This window comes from Paralichthys olivaceus, chromosome 4, assembly GCF_024713975.1.
Source record: "Paralichthys olivaceus isolate ysfri-2021 chromosome 4, ASM2471397v2, whole genome shotgun sequence".
NCBI lineage: Eukaryota > Metazoa > Chordata > Actinopteri > Pleuronectiformes > Paralichthyidae > Paralichthys > Paralichthys olivaceus.
Window position 1 is genome coordinate 8,573,594 of NC_091096.1, and position 19,628 is coordinate 8,593,221.

General features: G+C 40.2%; 1 protein-coding gene across 1 annotated transcript; it reads right to left on the reverse strand.

Annotated features, from left to right (window-relative positions):
- Positions 1 to 269: 269 nt before the first annotated feature.
- LOC109639800 (excitatory amino acid transporter 1-like) lies at positions 270 to 14,556 on the reverse strand. Its single transcript, XM_020103454.2, has 10 exons — positions 14,335 to 14,556; positions 13,610 to 13,873; positions 12,569 to 12,706; positions 6,341 to 6,545; positions 6,098 to 6,140; positions 5,115 to 5,383; positions 4,803 to 5,036; positions 3,805 to 3,999; positions 3,270 to 3,404; positions 270 to 2,253 (listed from the first exon to the last, which is right to left on the reverse strand). The coding sequence occupies exons 2-10, from the start codon at positions 13,791 to 13,793 to the stop codon at positions 2,046 to 2,048; spliced, it is 1,611 nt and encodes a 536-aa protein (XP_019959013.1). The 5' UTR covers positions 13,794 to 13,873; positions 14,335 to 14,556; the 3' UTR covers positions 270 to 2,045.
- Between the last annotated feature and the right edge of the window lie 5,072 nt (positions 14,557 to 19,628).

Below are 19,628 nucleotides of genomic sequence, written 5' to 3' on the forward strand. Positions count from 1 at the left end.
AGTGGATAAGGGAATCTTGTTTGAGATTGGCTCCAGCACAAACAATCACGGTCAGTCGGTGAAGAAGACTGAGGATTGTTCAGTATGTGTGCATCACATCCCTCTGGGCAGGTTTTAAAAATGTGTAGTTCCCAGGCAGCTAATCCCCTGGTTAAACAAGAATTTTAAACAATAAAAACCATCTACTTATACAGCTTTCCTAGAGGCTTGGATAACATTTCATAGATTACATATTTGGATATTCATGATAAAATCACAAGCAAGCAACCACTGATTTAATTTTTTATTGAAAAAAATCCATGCAAAATAAAACTACAACTATAATTCACTTGTGTGTGTGTGGTGTGTGTGCACTCCAATGTGAAATCATGAGAGAAACAGCCATATCAAGAGAAGACAACAGCAATTGTAAACAAAGGAACTATTCAATTTCCTCAAGTGTGTAGAAGTAAAAATGTGGTCCTTTACATCTTCCAGTTGTGAATGTGTATATAAGGAACTAGAGCAGTATTGTTAGTTTGGTCGTCAGGTTTTATAAGAACATGGTTACAACATCTTTACATGTGCAATCCTCGGGTAACCTTTTACAATTTAAATCTACAATTAATGTACACTTTTATCTACATTTCTCTATACAAGCACAGTATGTTCAGGAGAATCCTCCTATAATGTCTATGTAAATGTTACATTTGAATTACTTTAATTACAAAACAGCACATATAAATTCAAGCTAAAATAAAAGAGTGGGGAGAGAAATTAAATCCATGTTAAATCAATCAAGATAAGGGTTAATTTGAATAGCTACGACTATGGGAAGCTGAATTGAATTAATAGTAAAGACTTTCATACAATCAAGCAACATTTAAAAAATCTACGTTCAAGCTATTGACTATCATTTAAAAAATGTAATAAAAAGATAATGTGTCAGAGTGACACGTGAGTACTTCAGCCAAATGATTTTCAGTCTTCTGTCCATGTTAGAGGCTTTATAAAGAATTGACCCACAATTATCATGAGAAGTAATCTGACATACAATCATTACCATCTTTCTATTGATAGAGCACACACAGGTTTTCTGTTAGGGTATGATTTAGGTAAAAGGTAGAAAAATTTGGATCATATTTTTGGTGTTTGTATTTTCTATTTTGGTTGAATTTTAATGGCTTAAAATTCTGATTTGATGACAGTTCAAATCCTCAGCCGAGCAAATTCACACATTTTGACAAAGCTAAGACATTTTGGTTCATGAGTTGTAATGATTGTAGTAATTTGTTTGAGAAATATGTGTTAAAAAAAGTCAAAATTGCATAATAGCACTTTCTGATTTTGACAGTTTGGGGACAAAAGTATGTAAGTATGTATGCCACAAGGTAAATGATATAATTTATCCAGTTGATACCCCAAAGAAGAAGAAATAAAGCCACTGACAACTGTAAAGAAGTTTGTAGATACACAGCCCTTTCCCCCAAAAGATGTTGGCCTGCTCACTGCAGTATACTCTATGTGTGAAAGACTTTCACCACCATTCCCTTACATTTTCACACAGCCCCAAAAAAAGAGAAGCAGTACCTGTAAAGCCAAAACAAATGTTTCTATAAAGTTCAAGTATGGGCTGTAATCTACTGTGGTGTTAAGACTTGCAGCAACACTGATTTCTAGTGGGAGAGGTTAATCATCACAGTTCTGAGAGAAGTTGGATATGGCATGCAGGCCACAGAAGACCAGGCTCTAGTATAGTTCATGTTTAATGGTAAACAGCTGCCACACATGTGGTACTCTAAGAAAGCATCATAGCCCAGACCCTTAGAAAAACAATGCAACACAAAACCATTTCAAGTCTATAGTGTTACAGGATGGCCGCTAACAACACCCCCCCCCCCCCACACGTTAGTGGAACTTACTTGGCTGAAATATATTCTAGCTGTACATCGATTTAATTTGAACCCTCCGATCATGTGAGAGGAAGGTTTGCTAATCAAGAAGAGATTAGTTGAGGGGAATGGTTTTCATAAGAAAGTATTTAGCCCGGGATGAAAAGCTCGCCCCTACATCTTGGTCTCGCTGTCAGCAGGCCTCTCGTTCTCGTACTCGTTCTCCTGGCATATGAGCTTGTACGGCTTCTTGTCGGCCTCCTCCACCACCGAGTTTCCCACCTCGGGGTCGTTGTCCTGTAGCTCGTGGCGAGACAGGTGTTCCACTATGCCCGCACCAATCGAATCCCCGAGGACGTTGGTGGTGGTGCGCAATCGGTCCCTGAGGAAAGACGGGGAACAGGTGAGACGGGAGGAGAACATTGACAAGAGAAGAAAAGACAATGTATGATAAGATGAAACAATAGAAGATGAAATAAAAATACAAGGGGAAACGAGAGAAGACAAAATATTAAAAAGCAAGGTGAAACAAGAGACGAGAAAATGAAACAAGACAAGATAAAACCAGCGATTACACTACGAAACAAGAGAGGACGAAATAAAACAAGAGGAGACAAAACATGAGACAAGAGAAGACACAACATGGGACAAGAGAAGACACAACAAAAGACAAGAGAAGACAAAACAAGAGACAAGAGCAGGCAAAACAAGAGACAAGAGAAGACAAAACAATGGACAATTGGACAAAACAGGACAAAATAATGGATAATAAGAAGTGGTAGTGAGACAAAAAAAAAACAGGACAAAAGCAAATGCAAGAGACAACAAGACAAGTGAGGATGAACAAAAAAGACAAATGAAAACAAAATAAAATGAGAGGGTGCAAATGAACATCAATAAATATTCTATATTATTGGTGATTTTGTGGATTAAATCCATGTGGCGCGTTTGTAAATATCTGTGTATGTGAAACATGGTCACAACACTGGAGGCCCTTAGTGCTGCAGGCCATCCACACCACACCAGTGGATAGGAGGAAGTGGGGCTTTGCACTGGGATTGGACGCTGACTGAATAAAAACCAGATGGGTTGAGGGACATGGAATGTGAGGGGAGTGTCTCTGGAAGCTGTCCCCTAATCCACTCAAGAGTGTACATGACACCAATTTCATCCATTAACCCCTTAACATACCATTGAGTGGAACGTAATTGAACTTATACGCCACTGTATTTGATTTTCTCAGTAGTTTAACCCCCATCATTGTTGTCGATAAATCCACTTTTTACAGTTTATTCAAGGTGTTACGGATCAAATTGCGCAGAAATACGATTTATCTTTATTTCGATTTTTATCATTTTAAAGTGAGGTTCTCAAATATGTGATATACCCAATACTTACAGGAACCAATCAACGGCAATGATGAGCGAGATGTCATCAGTGGGCAGGCCTACCGATGTAAGCACTATGATCATAGTAACCAGTCCTGCCTGCGGAATTCCAGCTGCTCCAATACTGGCTGCCGTGGCAGTGATGCTGATGGGGAAAAATGCATGAAAGGAGGTTTGATAGTATTTCATTTTTATTATGTTGTCATTGTTGAAATTGTCATTACAGTGGAATCAGAAAGAAAATACTGACATGTCCTTAGTTTTACCAATTGATTATTTTGTTGGTTGCTGCATTGAAGACGGTCACATAAATTCAGATTGAAATACCATTCCTCATCTATCCCACTGGCAAATAGACTGACAGACTGTTGGTTAGAAAACCATTTATTAAGCTGGGAACTGTGGTTCTGAGGCTTTGCTTGGTTTAAATTGTGTTCCAAGCCATAATGAAAGGCTTGTAATAGCAACATTCTCATGTTCATCCCAAAACTCTGAGTTGGCAAGATTCACTGACTAAAATACTAAATACTAAACAAGTTTCATACCTGATGGTGAGAATCTGTCCAAAGTTCAGGTCATAGTCGTTGACCTGGGCAATGAAGATGGCAGCCAGGGCTTCATAAAGAGCTGTGCCATCCATGTTTATTGTAGCACCGACAGGGAGCACGAAACGAGTCACACGCTTGTCCACTTTGTTGTTTTCCTCCAGGCATTTAAAGGTGATGGGCAGAGTGGCTGAACTGTGAGAGGACACAGGGAGGAAGTGGACAGACAGAGCAAGTGTGAGAGTGAGGATGATTTATTTAACCTGTTCATTTGTAAACTACAGTGAGTGGCTGAATTGTTACCTCCACCAGGGAGATTATGTTTTCACCCGTCGGTTTGTCTGTAAACAAGAATATTAAAAAACTACTGAACGGATTACAGCAAAATTTGGTGGATGGATGTGGTTTGGGTAAGGGAGGAACCCAAAAAATGATGGTGCAGGGGGAGGATCCAGGAATTTGAAATGTGATTTTCTCCATTTTCCCAGGGAATAATTCTTGGATCTTTGATTAAAAAAATCTGGCATATTTAGTCAACTGAACCCTATGAACAAGTGTGAGTGATTTGGTGTGGCTTGAACACTGACCAATAAATTGGGGTAAACAATATATAAATCATGCTTATCGCCCCTGGTCATCAGGGGCATCAGAGTAGGTAGGTAGACTACAGATGTCTGATACCATTCACTGTTAACCAAACATGAACGGTTTGAAATTTGAAAGAATTATGTTATTTTATTCCAAATTTGATGAAAACGAAACATTACCGAGACATGAACAGTAAGCTAGCTTATTTCTATAGCAACTTTAACATAATCAAAAAGTGATTAAACCAATTAAATGGTACACTATTGAAATAAATATTAAAAACAGCAAAAACAACAAAATAATTAGGATAGAGATAGTGAACAGTACAAAGTAAGACAGAATGACAATAACTTCTTTGGCCCAGTTTTGAGTTGGACTTAAACTGTGTGACCTTTGATCCTGTCACGTACCTTGAGGATGTTCCCAGGGCAGTGATGAGCGCCTGCAACAGCCCTGCGATGAAAACGAAGGGGTTTTTCCTGGTGATGACGAAGTAGAGCGTTGGCAGGACCAAGATGGCGTGGATGAGCAGTCCACAGATGACCGTCACTGTGTACATCCCCAGCTGGCCACCCATAGTTGAAATGTCATCCATCTCCACAATCTTACCGGCAATCAGGAACAAGATACCGATGGGGGCATACCTGAGGATTGATGAGGTAGTTATTCATCAGTGATTCATTCAACAGTTCCTCTGTTCATTCATCCATCCATGCACTTACCACATGATTATGGCAACCAGCCTCATGATGGCTTCGTTGAGACAGTCAAAGAAGTCCTTGAGGGGCTGTCCCTGTTCCTTCATGCTGCTGATTATCAGACCGAAGCACATGGAGAACACCACCAGGCCGAGGGCGTTGATTCCGTTTACCGACCCCGGCACTGGGACCATCTCCTCCCGGGTGATCTGCTGGCTGCCGTTGAGTGTGAATAAAGTGTCGTTCACTGTCATCTTCACATGGACCACTCTCTTGGCATACTGCGTCTTGAACTGGATTTTAAAACAGTTACACATTGGATTAAACAGCAGTTGACCCCAGGGGCGATAGCATTTTATAATTGCTTTTACTCAAGTGTAACAATACTCTAACATTAGAGTCTAATTCGAGGACAACTTGTTAAGTGTCAATTCTTTAGAATAAAATGCATCAATGGATCAAGGTTACTGTGAAGTGGATAGAAATTTGACATTGAGAATTTCAGAATACAGATATTTTGTTGTACTTTCCTATGTTGCCTTTACTAACTGGTACACAAACTTTTACAATAACACAGGAAACCTTCTGTCTGCTTAAAATGTGCTGGGATGAGGAAGTGAAAGTGGCACTGAGACAGGGGCCATGGTTAAAGATACAGATGTGTCAGCTGTAAGCATGGGCAGAAAGATTAGATCATCCCTGTTTGCAACCTTTATTGTGAATCTATGAGCACAGATTTTGACATGTAGTTGCAGAAATTGTGTGTTTTTATATCATTGCAAATTAAACTTCTAATGATAAAAAATGTTTTTAGTGTTATAGAGATCTATAAAGGAAGCTGAAAGTTAACAGGAAGTATGAATACATCAGGAAAAAAGATTACATTGAAAGTATGCATTCGGAGACTTTAAATTATGCTAAATGAGCACTTGAATATGGATGATGATATGCTAAAGAGAGAGGACAGGACAATGACTGAGAGAAGATAGAGGTGGAGAGAGACTGACCTGTTTGGTGCAAGCTTCCACGATGTTTGGAGGAAACATGTTCCTGAAAAACCAAGAGGTTGGGATTAAGAAATCACTTGTACAGCATTCTGCTGCCTTTTTTAGAACATGTACTTCTTCAAATGTAACAGATCTTAAATTTCCTTCTCCCATGTGAGCGATCAATACCAAAAGTGACAATAAACTAGGTAATACTGTTTTTGAGAACAGAATCACTGAGATACTTATGTGAGCATGTTTCACCTGATAAGATCCAGGAAGGCATCGGCCGGGCTGATCTGCTCTATCTTCTGCTGCTTGGTGAACTCATCCTTGGATCCTTTTCCAGGGTGGATGATGAGCACCATGACGATACCAATGAACACAGCAATGACAGTGGTGGTGGTGTAGTAGACCACCGCCCTCATGCCCATTTTACCTGAAGCACGGCTGTCCAGAGCTGCCATACCTAAAAAAAGGACAAACCATGATAATACATGTAAATCAATACGTAAGCATTTATCCAGGTGCACTCTTACTAAAATCATCAGAGGCATCAACTTTCATCTTTATCCTCCACGTGGTTACTATAGAGGCAGCAGCTACATATGAGCAGCTTATATGTATATGACTTGAATCAGCTTATCATGAATCGCATTAGAAACTGTCAACAAATCCTTTTATGAGGAATTTTATTTATGATGTATTTTTATGTATTTAGTTTCCCCCAAGAGGCCTTGGAGGTCTGCAGATTGTTTTTACAAGAACTTTAACTCCTGCTGCCTCATCTGAGCCTGTTGTCTTTTAAACGTTCCCCAATATTATTATTTTATTGACTTATTTCTTTATTCATTTCTTTTATGGTGGGATTTTAAACAATTAATTATAGCTTTAATGAGGGACTTTTAAGGTGACTGTTGAAGCACTCATTCGGAGTGCTGTGATTTGACCCCAACCCTAACCCTAAATAAATATAGTAAAAAATCATAATAGATGAAAATAATCAGAAATACTGCTCAAATACAGATTTTCCTTGTTTTCACCAACATCTGTCCCTGTGGGAATACAGTTATCCTGAGAAAAAGCTGCTGTAATTATCAGTGGAGCACATCCATCTGGATTATCTGATGAGGTATCTGTGACAACAATGAGCGGCAAGAAACATAATCTGACTCTGACCTTTACCGGCAGAAAAGCAACACCTTCTGTGCAACATCCAGCCGCATATCTAATGTACAATATCTGTTTATATATTTTACATTCATATTTGTACAGATAATACATTTTAAATTATAGCTGCAGGGAAAGACTCTTTGAAAGCCAATAATGGTTATGTACTTCTTCATCCTCCAATTCATCTGTCTTTTCTATTTGATCATACAACAGAAACATACATTAGTTTGTTGTGGACACAGAAACCAGGCAGAGGTGTCAGTTACAGATCAACAGTCTGACCTCAGCTGATTATCTGTGTCACAGGGAGAAGGACACAACAAAAATGTATCTGTGTTCTGAGGAAATACTGTACAAACTGTGAGGGATATCAAGTCAAGTCCATAGCAGAGAAAATACAGCACAGATTGTTTTATTGTTTTATACAGAAACAAATGTGAAGCAGCAAATATGTTCCTGATCAAATTACACATAAAAAGCCTGTTTTGGTTTGTGTCTGGTAATTTCTGCATTTCAGCACACAAGCTAAAATATGTGGTTTGTTGGATTTAACAGGCCACAATTTAGTTAGGTCCTGGATGAGAAATTTAATCGGACATAGTTGGTCCTCATGCAAAAGCTGATAAACCACTGACTACAAAGATTTATGCAAACCAGAGAGATGTTTGTGGCAGTCAGAGCTCATCAGAGCCTGCGGGTGAAACTGTCCTCCGCAGCTCTGATAGCATTAAACAGACTTTGCAGGGATAATGGTGGTAAAAGAGAAATGCAGCCATTCAGAGAGCTGGATTTGGAAAACAGAGAAGCTGCCTCAGTGGTGACAATCGTGACTGTGGCATTGCATTTTCACAGTGTCAGGTCCTATTATGGCTGTTTTCTTCATTCAGAGCTGTACAAGGCAAAGCAGGGCTTTGTGCGACCGGAGATCTATGTGTTCTTTTCACATGTGGCACTTTGTACCTAGTGGCCCTGCTTTGGCCTTCTTTCTCTATTCCTCTTGTATCAACATGCCCAGGACTTGGGCTTTCATACACCATTCTTTCTGATCCTCTTCCTCCCCTCCTCATCCCTCCCTCCCTCATCGTCCTCCCCAGAATTCTTCACCTCTCCTCTCTACTACCTCTTGTTTCAGGGTGCCCCCCAAAATACCCCACCCACCCACTGCTCTTCCTCCTCTCCCGCCCCCACATCTTCCCTCCCTCCACTCCTTTTTTTTCCTGCACGCTGATCTTATATTGCTGCAATCCTCTTTCATTGCCTCCTCCTTTCCTCCCACCCCCCTTTCTTCTGCTCTCCTCTTATTCCCTTTCTTTCTGACAGCCCTGGGAAAACTTGTTGACTTTGTCAGCCCCGCACACACAAATGCACACACACATACACAATGATCGCCACCTGTTGTCCAGGCAACAGTGGACGCAGCCGCACCAATTTCATCCTTTGAAAAGAACGAAAGGACCAAGACTGAGGGGAGCAAGGAGAATGACTTTCTTTCTCATATGGGGGAATGTTCATCAAACACAAAAGTACAAGCCTACTTTAGGGGGGAGTTGAAGCACAGGACATTGTGGCAACTGCGAGAGGTCGGTCCCCAGAGCAATTAACATCCACTGACACTGGGCAGAGATCGACTCCAGACTTCTAGTCTAAAAGCTAAGACTTTATCTGAGGGCCAGAAAATACCTTCACATATCAGTTAATGGAGTTTGAAAGATTTTGCAGAGAATTAATACGTTTTTAAATCCGCTTAGCCTCTAAAACTAGCTGATTTGCTGCTTTTTTTTGTCTTGTAGTTATGGTTGTGTTTCGACAAATAAAGCAACCCCCATCTCATTTTAGGGTCTACATATTGTAATCTGCCTTTTTGGAAATATTTTTTGTCAATTTTTTTCTTGACAAACAACTAATAGATTTATCAAGAAAAACTCAGAATTGAAAATGATTGCCAGTAGCAGCCCCCTCAACAACTCCCTTTGCTCGGCCTCCCTCACTTTGGGATTCTCCTCCCTCCTGTGCACCGTGCACTGTGTGCTTGGCACCGAAATACCACAGAGATGCAATAAGCAAGTTTAAGGGTCAGGAAATAACCAAAATTATCTGAGCACTGCTGCAAGAAGGGCCCACAGATGTAGACAATGATAATTCTGGAAAAAAAGTCTTGTTTGAAAGCACATGAATTTAAATATAAATTAAAACTGTAATTTCACTGAAAACCAGATTTATATGCACATTTTCTCATTTTAACAAAAGAAAGAAAGTCGTCCTAAAAGACATACCAATGGTTTATGAGTCCAGTTTTGAAACACCCTATTTTTATATCCTCTCTTTTTACTTTCATTCCCCTAAATTAAAGAGACTATTTCACACTGCTCAAGATGTTATGTTATATCTAAGATGTTTAAGATTTCGGAAAATGAATTAGATACGCATATTTTTAAAGAAGGTTTTACTTATATATTTACCATATATCAAAATCATAATTTCAACCAAAGTATAATACTAGTACCACCTGGATGATCTAATGCAGTCATTTAAAATCACAAAATAACTTTTACTTTATGACACTAATAACACTTTTATGGTTTGACATCTGTTTGACTTCTAAATTGTTTTATTCCTATTTTACATTACTTCCATCATTGAACAAACTCACAAACTCACATGTGTATATCCAGTTATTTATAACACTGTTGTGATCATACCATGTTTTTTTGTTGTTGTTACTCTTCGTCCTGGTCTTTCCCTCAGCTCCCTCCCACCCCTACATTCAAGTCCCATTCCAACGACCTCCTCTGTAATCATCCTCCTTTTCCTCTTTTACTACCCTCATCCCCTCTTCCTGTCCAGCCCCTTCTTGGCTCTATAAATACTCATGGACACTCTGCTCTTATAATGACATTTCTTGAGACAATGTGGATTATTTGAAGGCATAAATTATAAATTTGGTTTGAAGTGGATATGAGAGTGAGCACATGTAAAACACATGTGGTTATGGATGGGGAAGATCAATGGGGACCCTGCAGTTAATCTCAAGACCAATCCTTATAATCCTGAATCCTTCTTCTCCTTGTCTATCTGTCCACAAGACTATGTTTTCTTCAAGGCCTATACCTTCCAGGCTTTCCTCTGCATGTTCTCAGACTTATTGATTCCCAATTCATCCAAACGTTTAGACTTAAAGTTTCTTTGAACTGGGACAGGCCATTTCACAAAGTGGCACAAATCACTCTGTGGAGTGTGACAGTCCAGGGCCCACATGTTTGCAGAAAAGAAGTCATATGAGCTTACATCCTCTAAAAGCTCAGAGTCCATGCATGTAAACAAGTTGTCGCTCTTACTGAATCCAGGCATTTTTGCTATAGGGATAGAAACTTCGATAAACACACAGCGTCTGTCAAAAGACTCAAGCAGGAGAAGGTGTTGATCACTCTTTATTCTGAAGTCACCTCAAGTCTCTTTTATTACTTTTAATGTGAGGTAATACAGTTTCAGCAGAAATGCTGATTTTTAATATCCTATACGTCAAACCTTTCATGATCTAGATGTCTGCAGTTGTGATGCAGGTGTCAACAATATTGTCATGTTACACATTGGCCTTAACACTATTGTGATGAGAGATTTTCCCACTCAAACTGCACAACCAAATTACTGGTTCATAATAAAAATGAATAAATGATTAAATACATGATTTCCACTTAAATACTTTGATTCAAGTCTCTTTCTGGAGGGTGGATGAAACAAAACTTTGAAGTGGCAGCTTAAATTGAAATGACATGTAGGTTATCTGTAATACAGTAGTTGACCTTATCTGGTAGAATGACAGCTTTCTAGCAGGCAACTTTGCATCTGATGATATATATTGACAAGGCTTACACACACACACACACACACACTTACACACTTGAGGGAGAGAGAGGAGCTGGATGACTTGGTTACAAAACCTCTTTGTTGATTACCACATGTTGTAGCTGGGGTCATGTGACATGATGTCAGAGGAAGCTGATGTTACGCCCTGCCACAGCACAGAGTAGGTTATTATCGGACAATGAGTCTCTGTCATCCCCTCAGGAGATTGGCCTCCTGCCCTGTCAATCACTGCTCAGCGACACCACATCTGCTCTCAGTACGTTCCGGTCGCACTCATCAGTCACTGCTGCTGATCACTGTTTTTGGACACTCGGGTTCCAAAACATAATTTGGCTCTTCTCAGTAACAAACCCACATAGGCCTTTGCCTCTGGATAAAATCATCCCTACGCATCTGACTGGGTCGAAGAATTGTGTAAAGGGTGACAAATGAACGCTCTACACCCCTGGATTAGAACTGAAAACCAGTCATATGTGTTTTCCTGAAGCACAGGCCCAGATAGGTGGCCACAACATGTCCTGGAACTTTAAAGCAATCCAGACCACAAATTCCAAACCATTTATCCAATTGAAACACATTAAAGTTTGGACTGCGTCGCTCCTGGTGTCAAGATGAAGACAAATACTACAAGGCCAAAGCATGTGATTGAGACCAACGCTGTAAATTCAAAAAATATCTCTCTTTCTGTTTGTCTCTGTGTCTCTCGCTTATGACATTATCCTAACCCCCATCCAACGCTAAGCCCAAAATCAACAAACAGCATCGGCTGAACAAACAACCCAGTCTGCCACTCATGAAGTACACGTTGGTCAGCGACAAACACCACTGTCGCTAATATGTTCTGTTCACACAGCGTACACTCACTTTACTTATAAAATATGTAACTTCACCCTCATGCACACACAGTCCCTCTTTTTCAACATGTGAAAACTGATGCTGTGCTACACCTTCACTTGAGGCTGGTGGAGATACAGTATGAAGGGGGTAATGGGTGGGTGGGTTTTTGTCTTTTAGGGGGATTTTTCTGCAGAGGCTATCAAATCTATCTTGTGTTGAACACAAGAAAAACTCTTAGGGGGTTTACGATATCAGGAGATGCAGTAGACGGTTGTGTGTGATGAGTGAGTTGTTTGATATAAATTTAGAACAAAACAATGTCACACAGGGAGGATCTGAAACATGTGCTTATTTTAGACATCTGAAGGGAAACTGAAAAAAAGAAAAATGAGTACTTGATATTACACCCATTAGGGAGTGCTGAGAACAAGCCTTGGGTGTCTACAGCATCGTCAGCCCTATTGGTTCATTTGATGCAATATCATGAGAAACATATCGGGATGGACATATTTTTGTAAAAAAGCTTTTTTCCCGATAAAATACAGTTAAAAAGAACATTAGTTAGAGTTGAATTAACTCAATGAATGAACACAAAGCTGTTGAGTTTGGGGTCCATACCTGTAATGAGACTGGAAACCAGCAGAGGCAGCACCAGCATCTGAAGCATTCTCATCAGCAGCTCTCCAGGAAAAGAGAAGAACTTGACTTCGCGGTGAGTCATGTTATAAGGCCGCAGAGCAAATCCGAGGATAATACCTGAAGAGAGGATCAGATACAGAGAAAGAGTCAAAACTTTGTTAAATCATTTCAAGCGATTAGAGCTTAGTTAAAACTTAAGTTTTAAATTAGCTCTCTTGAAATCATTTGAAAATGTTTGTCTGTGGAGATTCTCAGTCATCCAGTTCATGGTATGTCCAAGTGCTAAAAACAGTTCAACTGGACTTGGTTGAGATTCTTGAAGACGTTTCACTTCTCATCCAGTTCTAACTGACTGCTGGGTGTCCCAGGTATTTAACTTGCATGCTGTTGGTTTTGTTGGAACCAACAGCATGCCACCTGAGTCATGATTCCTAAGATGTGAATTATAGTGAAACTTCCTGAGAATGGAAAACTTTTCCTTTGAAGACGTTCTTTCTTTCAGTTTCACTTCTGTCAGCCCTAAACCACCACCAGGTCCAGGTGGCTGCTCCAACAGCTTGAAGTGAAGAGTACTCTGAATTAAACAATCAATCAAATGAGTTTGCTGTGGCATGGTGTAACTCTAGCAGGGCTGCAGATGTGCAGGCGGTGTGTGGGCCAGGCTTGCTTCCCACTGAGTAAGCCTCAGAGGTTAATTGCCACAGGGCAAAGGTCCGCTACAGGGTCAGATTTGGGCCAGTATCTTAAGTTCATCTGGGTTTCCTCTGTTCTCTCATCTGGGGATTTTGTTTCTATTCTTCTCCTTCTTCCGTCCGGCTACAGGGGTGCTGGTCACACTAGATTGATGGATCATTCGAGCAAAGCTTTGAATAGTGGAGGGGAGGCATGGTGATTGATGGAGAGGAACAAAGTTTCTTCCTGTAACCTTCAGTTTTAAGTCAGCTAAACTCACTTAACATTACCAGTGTGCAAACAGTGTGTACAACGATAGCAACTCTCCCCCCAAAATATGTCACTTACCAATAATGACAGCTGCAACAGTTAATATCACAAAGGCATTTCTGATGAAGAACCCCTTCACATCATCCTTTGTTATGTTCTCCACTCTCTTCCTGGCCACCAGAGACCGGGACTCGATCCCATCCCGGATCCGATGGAGACCGCTCCGGGTCCTCTGCGGGTTCTCCCCATTGCTCTGAGTCATAGCTGCTGCAGGAACGTGAACCCCACAGAACTTCTTTCTCTCTGTCACACTTCTCCTTTGGGTCAAAGCTTACAAGCTCCCTGATTGAGAAGGAAGGAAGACAGTTTCAATATCAGAATATTAAAAACCATCAGACCATGCACTGCTCTGATCTTTGTATTTTCAGAAAGTTTCTAGCTGCTCTTCAACGCTAAAAAATCTGTATACAATATACAGAACATACAAAGTGGATTCATTTATAAATATCTTACTAAACAGATTCAAATGTAGAAAATCTACAGTAACAAAAATTCTCCAAAACTACAATAAAAAACAGAGATTGTTTGAAACTTTTGAAATGTGCTCTGTGAATGATAAACACTGTGATGCAACGTTGAAAGCATGCAAACATAAACTCTAACTTACTACACGTGTACATACTGGATTACACAGATCCACACTCTCACACACACACAAACACATATGGTCACCGGTCAAATGGTAAAATGCATTTGTAGAGATATAAAATGTTAAAATACTTAAATAGAAGTTGTTTCTGTACCTTTTAGACTTGAGCAATAACTTCCTTTGGAGTGAGGTCTCAGTAGTGGCCTAAATATAGTTTGTTTTTCTCTTTTTTCACGGGAAAGCTCTGGTTTAAAGCGCGGTGCGTGTACGAGGGACAGAGGAGCTCTTTGGCTGTGAGCTGGCTGGTGTGAGCAACCAGCACTGAGGAGAGAGAGAGCAGAGACAGAGGGGAGGGGAGGAGAAAGGAGAGGAGGGAGTGGTGACGGGGATGAAGGAAATAAGGGAGCCAGTGAGAGAATGGAGGTGGTGTCATAGTAAAAAGAAAAACCAGTGTTAGTTGGTCACAGTGTGGGTTTGTGGGGAGGTTAGGCGGAGACTTGAAGAAAAAAAAGCAAAGGAAGGTAGAGAGAGAGGAATGAGGGGGGGTTGCTTTTCAGACAGAGGGGAGCTTGAGGAATAATGGGCTTTCCAAGCAGGAAAAAGAGAAAGGACCTTCTTGTTTTCTTCTGTCCTCCTCAGCCTGCCTTTCAAATGGGGTTTTCACGCTTGATAAGTCCAGCCGGATTGAAGATTCCTGTGGAGAGTGAGTCAACTGAGAAGTAAAAGTCCGTCATCCATCAAAACATATGGAGGTGGATTAGCCATTCATACAATTATTGTGGCACCGCTCCAACAGAATAACTCATCCATCAACATCACTTTACCATCTTTTGCTGCATTATCCATTTACTCCACACAAAGTCCATGTGTCCATCTTCTTAAAAAAAACTGTGCAGTCTTTATTTTATCAAGCTAAACACAGCAAGTAAATATTGGCCAAGTGCCAAATGTGCAAGTGGCTGTGAATGAAACAATCTGTGTAAGCTACGTCTGGATGATTTTGGCAAACAAGTTGACTTCAATGCTACTTGATGGTTAAAAAAAAGATAATGACTGCCTAAGCTTTAGCACAGCAGAGCAGACAGAAAAATAAAACGGATGATCCAACACAGGCAGGCGGGAGTTTAGTTTGGCAGCCTGATCCAGGAATTCACAGTCAAGGAAATGTGTGTGTGTGTTAAATATGCATGAACGTGTAGAGATACCAAGGGAATCCATGTTTGGCAGAGATGTAGAGAAATGTTACAGCCCCCCTTCCTTTACACACACTCACACACACACACACACACACACACACACACACACACACACACACACACACACACACACAATGTGCTTAACGCTTCATATGACCTCAGTGAAATTATATAACCTCTCAGATTCTGGTATGTTTCTTGTATACTGGTCAAAAGCGGAGGAATTTTCAAGAATAACACAGCTAACATATTTTTAAGAGAAGGTGTTCTTAGCTCATTAACAGTAGCTGCACAGAGTTTGCTCAGGGAATAATTCATGGATGGTGAATAAAAGCCATATTGATGAGAATGTGCAGTTTGATGCAGCTTGACTGAATTTAAGGGGAATGTTGGGCCTTGGCAGTGGTAAGAAGTTAAAGCTCTACTAAAAGTCATTCTAGTTACTAAATGTGCTTTTTTTTATCTGTTTGGAGACAGTCTGATCGATGGCACAACAGTCCCATGACTTTTGTTCCTTCAACACCCATTACTGGAAACATCTCCCTTGATGTCTCTCACATGGGTGACTGTAAAAATTGTATTTGGCTGCTGGCCTAATTATTCACATGAAATATGAATATCTCTAACTTTTGGGGGTCCCCAGCTTTGGTTCAGACTGGTAGGTTAATAGTCTTATGTAAAAGTAAATAATTGTTCCAAAAACTATAACAGTGTAAATTGGAATTCAAACCAGAACTTAAACCTGAAACAAGCATGTGGGCACAAACTGCAGATCATGTTCGTAATCAAAGAGCAAATCAGATTCAGCTATTATTCCCAATATAAAAGAGCAAGAAAGAAAAGCTCAGAGTTGTTGGTGGTATCATGTTTCCTTTCAGATTCTAGTATCACCATCATTAGCTCAGAACAAACAGGTAATTAATGTCTGAATTGCAGGGAGCACCGATCTGTATTGTGTCATGATCTTCCTCCTGTTGTGATCGTCCCTCAGGTCCCTGAGTCAGCGAACGGATCCTCTCAACACCTCAGAGTTTAGACTGAGTCACAGGCTTGTTGGTGCACAGGCCGACTATTATTGTCAGTGGCTGTCTGGTCAGGGCGATGACCACAAGACGACACACAGAGTAGAAGATGGTAGATATTAGTGTTGGACCAATAATCCTCTTCAAAGACTGTTGTTATCATAATGAACTTGCTCAGTACATTGTTATATTGTTTGTATTGCATATTGAAATGTACATATGAAGATGTATTTTTAGAGTAAAAACTATGTAATAATTTCATTCACTCCACAACAGAGAGTAACGTTACTTTGTAGAAAACAAGCTCTGCTACTACCATTCATTCACTGACAACAGTGCTCTGCTCAGTTAACTTTAATTATCATGTGACTGGAAGAGAATCGGATTTTCATGGTAAGTTAATGAATCTTTTCAGTATTCTTGGAAAAGACACTTAACCCCACATTGTTAGGATGAGGCCAGTGCCGTTCATGGTACAGTAGCTCGATCACCATTCATTAGTTACAGGGATATTCTTCTTGTAATGCCCTATTACATATAACAGTGCATAACTCTGTCTCTGAGAATGCAAGAAAAATATTGAAAAACCTACAATGTTAAAGTGAAAACAAAATCCTGGATCTGCCCCCTGATCCATAAACGCACCAAAATTGAATGGGTTCTTTCCTGACTTGTACCACATCCTGTTGTAATCCATCCTGTGGTTTTTGCATAATATTGCTTATACATACACGTATAGTGGTTGGTCCTCTGAAGAGTTAGCAACAAACAACTTCAACATCATACTGAAAGAGCTGTGCTTATACCCATAATTACCATCTGCATGTTGTTAGAGCCAGTTTATGTTTCTTTCATTCCAGAGCAAACAGAGATGTAGAAACACTCCCTGGCTCCTTTTGCTTTCTTATAGGAACAAATAGCATTAAGGCACCTCACAGCTCTCTTCTCTACACCAGTATCAACAGAATCAATTATTATATTTCTGATGTAGGTGATGGTGCAGTGGTTTGCAGTATCTATTGCTACAGATTCACTCATTGACATTTTGCATGTGTCACCAATAATGACAAGGCAAAATCCACGGCTTTCTCATCATTAAACCTCAGCTTATCTGGAAAGTCATAAATGGGGACCTCACCATTCCTCATCCTCACTGCAGCGACCCCCTTGGCTTCCATCTCACATCAATCCCAACAAGCAACAACAGAATCTTTGTATTCAGCAGCTGATGGAATTGGCTGAAGACAGGAACTTGTAAATTGAAGAAACTGAGAAAAAAAATCAGGAATCCTGCCATAAAACACACAGAAACAACAGAGGCACAGGTGAATGTGACATATTTCCATGGTTACAGGATGAAAATTTGTCGCCATTGGTTTATTGTTTGTTTGCAGTTGTGTTAATCACATTGTGGGGACGAAAATCTGTTCGTCATGGTGACTCACCTTCCATCTCTGTCCCGCTGCACTCAGCAATGTCATGCTTTCACATTCATCCAACGTCCAAGGACAGTTTCTCTTCTGACTTATTTTGCGAAATACAATTCTACGCTTTCTAGCCAAGAGTTAGCTGCAAGGATTGACACACTCATGTCTGTATCATTAATATGAAGGTACCACCATGCTGTGCTCGTGAGCTTAGCCTAGCAGAAGACTGGAAACAAGGGGAAACAGATAGGCTGGCTTTGATTCAAAGGTAAATAAATAAATAAACTTACAATGCTTATTGTTTCATACATTAACATTTGTTTTTGTTCAGGGTTAGACATGTAGTGATTATGGTTTAAATCAATCAACCATATCAATCAAATTAAATGATCCTGCCCACCTCCAAATATTGAAAAGTTCACATGACCTGTTGCTTTGTCTTTTTTTAGCATCAAGTTTTACTGCATCATTTTCGATCTCTCACCCATAAATCACACAACTTCTCAGCTCTTGCGTAGGGATCTGATTCCAGTAGACCACACCGCCCCAAATACTTCAGTGGAAAGTCTGGTTTCAACTCTGTTAAACAGAAACAGGAGTAATGTGGAATGGAATGAGTTTATGTTTTTCTGACGAATCGTTAATTCATCGACGACCGTATCACGTGTTTTGTTGGGATTTGCTCTAAAATGATCAAAGTGAAGTGTGGCGTAGAGCAAATCAGGCTGAAAATGTATATAAAATGTGGACTTCCTGTTTAAATTTTTTGTTAAACCTTATCGTGTTACATAATTATTTTAGGAAAATGTTTTTTGCAAGAACTTTAAGAAATTAGTAACCTATAGGCTGTCTATAAAAGATGCAAAATTTCCCTCTCTCATATGCACACATGTATTTCATACACAAATACACACAGGCCATTCCCTCATATCAGCACGACTGAGGATGTGTAACTGTACCTGACCCAGCCTCCTCTAGCGGGACAGTTGTTTCAGATGGGAGTGGTCCACTCCCAGGGGGGTGATGTATCCAGGACAGGTTATAAGATCTGCAGTCTACAGTGGCCCTCCCGGGACACACAGAACTGGGGCCACATTGTTCACTGGCGTCATTGTGCATAAGGGTTTCCCATGGATCAAATGTTGCAGACTCCAAACTCAGGGGTCTCTGAGCGCTCGTAGCATCGGGCACGATGGGAGCCGAGGCTGCTCACACACCGTTTCTCACTGATCTCAATGAGGTCACACTGGACCTGGTCCCAGTGGTTTGTCTTGTGGATGTGGAGATGGTGGGGTAGTGATGGGACTATAGGGGGAGTGAGGAACTTATCGGACGATGCTTGAGACATGGATAAGGGCTGAAATGTGAGGAGCAAGAGAGCAAGTGAAGGCAGCAGAGGAGACAGAGGGTCTAGACACTCGAAGAAGCAGACTCAGCCTTACCACACAGGAAAACAAACTTCCTGTGCATGCAAACAAGGAAGAAACACAAAATATGGACAAATACATAATTCATTGAATAAGGGCATTAAATAGACTGTGCACAAATTATGGTAATGTGGTGAAAACATGTGTACTGTACTTAAAGGTCCAGTGTGTAAGATTTAGGTTAAAGGGAACTATTGGCAGAAATTTAAAGTAGAATAATCCTTATGATGTTTTCACTAGTTCGTTTCATCTAAATTGTATGAGTTGTAATTTTCTTTAGAAAAGGCCCATTATATTTATATACTTTATATTTAAATCGAGGGGCCATGTTTTTTACATTAGTCCAGACTGGACAAACTAAACACCTTTTGCGTTT